This window comes from Callorhinus ursinus, unplaced genomic scaffold (assembly GCF_003265705.2).
Source record: "Callorhinus ursinus isolate GAN/ISIS: 27379988/994484 unplaced genomic scaffold, GSC_fseal_2.0 scaffold41, whole genome shotgun sequence".
Lineage (NCBI taxonomy): Eukaryota > Metazoa > Chordata > Mammalia > Carnivora > Otariidae > Callorhinus > Callorhinus ursinus.
Window position 1 is genome coordinate 12,961,086 of NW_027397103.1, and position 2,902 is coordinate 12,963,987.

Below are 2,902 nucleotides of genomic sequence, written 5' to 3' on the forward strand. Positions count from 1 at the left end.
CACCATCACCACCACCACCACCACCACCATTGTCACCACCATCACCATGCTCCCCCTCCAAGGCAGTCCAGGCCTCTTTGCAGAAGGCCCCAGACATTTCTGGGACAGCTCAGTTCCTGCCCCTCACCTTCTGCCTCCTCTGCCATCTCCTCCTCATTCCCGCTTGCGCCTGACGCCTCCATCTCCTCGTCCTCCACCACAGGCGGGAAGGCAGCCTCCTCACTGGCGGCAGCTGGGGCTTTCTTCTTCTTCCTCCGTGCATTCCTCTCCTTCTCCTAGGGCACAGGGACAGCGGCGGTCACAGCCTGGGCCTGGGCCGTCAGCCCGGGGACTCCCTGTGCCTGAGGCCTCACCACAGGTGCAATGGACAGCAACCCCAGCCGAGTGGCCATGCGGCGACCTTCCCCCCTCACGCCCCACTGTAGCGGCCAAGCATGCCAGTGGTTATTTCTACTGAGGGCTTTATTCTTCCATCAAGTCCCAGATACACGTACGGCGCAGCCTGGCCTATCAGCTGCCTTGACATCCTTCTGGAACAGGTGAGGAAGGGCTCTCTCTGCCTAAAAGCCCCCGTGATTGCTCCAGCCTCTCTGACTACCCCAGCCAGAGCAGTGACCACACACCCCAGAGGACGCCCTGCCAGGCACAGTCGCCACGTGTGGAGCAAGGGAATGCGTGAGGCTTCCTTGCGTGTCCCCTCTGCTCTTCACTGAGCCCTGGGAGACAGGGCTGGTTTGGGAAGCTTATCGTTTCACTTCCCCCAGTCTTTGCAGGGCACCTCCTGCGTGCCAGGACTGCCTCGGGGCTGAGGACACACAATGAATGAGGTAGACGAGGTCCCTGCCCACAGAGGTCTTCCAGTCAGGGACACCAGCAAATAACACATCACTTAAGAGAAGAGACTCAGAGGTGGGGGAATGAGCAAGCTGGAATCAGACAGGGTGGGCGCTAGATGGATGGGGAAGGCTTCTTGGAGGAGGTGACATCTGAGCCGAGTAGGGGCACTGAGAGAGAGCTGGCCAGGCAAAGCCCTGGAGGATGGTGGTCCAGGTAGAGGGAACTGCAAGCCCAGACCCCCGAGGTGGGGCCCAGCTCAGTGTGTGCAAGGAACAGAAAAAAGGCTCTCACTGCAGAGCCTTGCATGTCCCTCCACACGGCACCATGGTCCCTGGAAGCCCGGCTGCTTTACTCAAAGAGCCAGATGCCTATCCCCTCAGGTCAAGAACAAGCTTCTCGCTCCTGGCTGGCAGCTCCTGGGTGGGGTGCCCCGGGGGGGCCAGGCTGAGGTTCAGAGCACATGTGCTGGCTGACTTAACTGACTGACCGAAGGGGCAGCCTCTGGGACTTAAACACATAGCTGGTAGTTGGGGTACACATGGTGGCAGACTGCTAGGGTCTCATGGTGACCAGGGACTCCCAGAGGCAGTGGACTGGTTCCTAAGAGGGGACGACCCACCCCGATGTAGCTGGAGTGACAGGAGGGTCCCAGCCTGAGCCCTTTGGGGTCTCTGAGGAAGGAAGCAGAACCTTCAACAATCTCAGACATGCCAACGGTCTCAATGAAGCCCCTCACACAGGGCTGAACATTGTTCCCCCAGAATCCATGTCCACCCAAACCTCAGAATGTGACCTTATTTGGAAATAAGCTCTTTGCAGATGTAATTAGTTAAGATGAGGTCATACTAGATTAGGGTGGACCCTGAGTCCAGTACGACTGGTGTCCTTATAAGAAGAGGGGAATTTGAACACAGAGGCACACAGGGGAGCAATGTGTCTATAAGCCAAAGAACATCCAGCATGACCGACCACCCTCAGAAGCTAGAGGAGCAAGGCAGGCTTCTCCCTGGAGCCTCCGGAGGGAGCAGGGTCCTATAGACACCTCAATTTCAGACTTTTGCCTCCAGAATACATTTCTATTATTTTAAGTCACCTAGTTTGCGGTACTTTGTTACAGAAAACAGGAAACTAATGTATCTCCCCTCCACCAATCCCCCAGCCCCCTGGGAGAAAGCCACCCTACCCAAAACGCGATACAGGCCACTCTTGGGGCAAATGCCCTGCCTGCCCCAGGCGCTCACCATGGCTGCGCTGGGAACAGGCCTCAGGGGGGTCCCCAAGCCCCAGCCCCAGCCTGGGAGTGGGATCACTTCCTGTCCTGCCTTCTTCCTGAGCAAATGGGGGTCCTCTGAGCGTAGCCGCTCAGAACACGGGGAGGAAAAGGAAAACGTCCGTTTGCCCGTTAGTCACGGTTTCCGTCACCAACAGGCCAGGGCCATAGCCCCACCCTGCCGAATGTCCCCTGGCCACCGTGGGAACGCCCAGCTCCGCCATCCACCCGCCTCCAGGGGCTGGCCCGACCCTGCCCCAAACCCCAAGCTTCTCCCAGAGGCCCAGCTGGAGCCCACGGAGGCGCGAGAAAGTTGTGTGGCATGTGGGTTCTGTGGGTGCGGCTGAGGGTTCCCCTTCTTCCCCAGTCTATTTTTAGCAGACAGGGACTCACTCCCGTGCTCGTGCTGGGTGAGGCAGTCGATCGGCTGCCCAGGGCAGGGGGGTGGTGGGTGGCGGGGGGGGAGGGGCGGGGAGGGTTGGCTGGGGACTCCGCAACACTGGGAGCCTGGTAGGGAACAGGGGCTCCTGGGGGCCTGGCCAGGATGTGCATCTTCATGGGGACTCGAGTCCGGTCTGAAGGCTGCCAGACCCAGCAGCCCAGGGCACCACAGGCCAAGCGGGGCAAGTATGACGTCAACACTCGAAACCCAACACAGGGTCTGAGAAGCTGGGACTCACCGAGCGTCTGAGCCATTACACCGAATCCTTGCACACATGGCCCCATACCTCAGAATCAGGAGACGTGTGTGGAACAGGAGATGCTGGTGAAACTGGTGTAATTATGGCAGCTGTT

General features: G+C 59.1%; 1 protein-coding gene across 20 annotated transcripts in view; it reads right to left on the bottom strand.

Moving 5' to 3' along the window:
* NCOR2 (nuclear receptor corepressor 2) overlaps positions 1-2,902 on the bottom strand; it is a 212,240-nt gene that overhangs the window by 45,435 nt on the left and 163,903 nt on the right. For all 20 annotated transcript variants that reach the window (XM_073881293.1, XM_025889569.2, XM_025889565.2 and 17 more), the window contains one exon: positions 128-275. In XM_073881293.1, the coding sequence (XP_073737394.1) occupies positions 128-275 (148 nt within the window). The remainder of the gene's footprint in view (positions 1-127; positions 276-2,902) is intronic.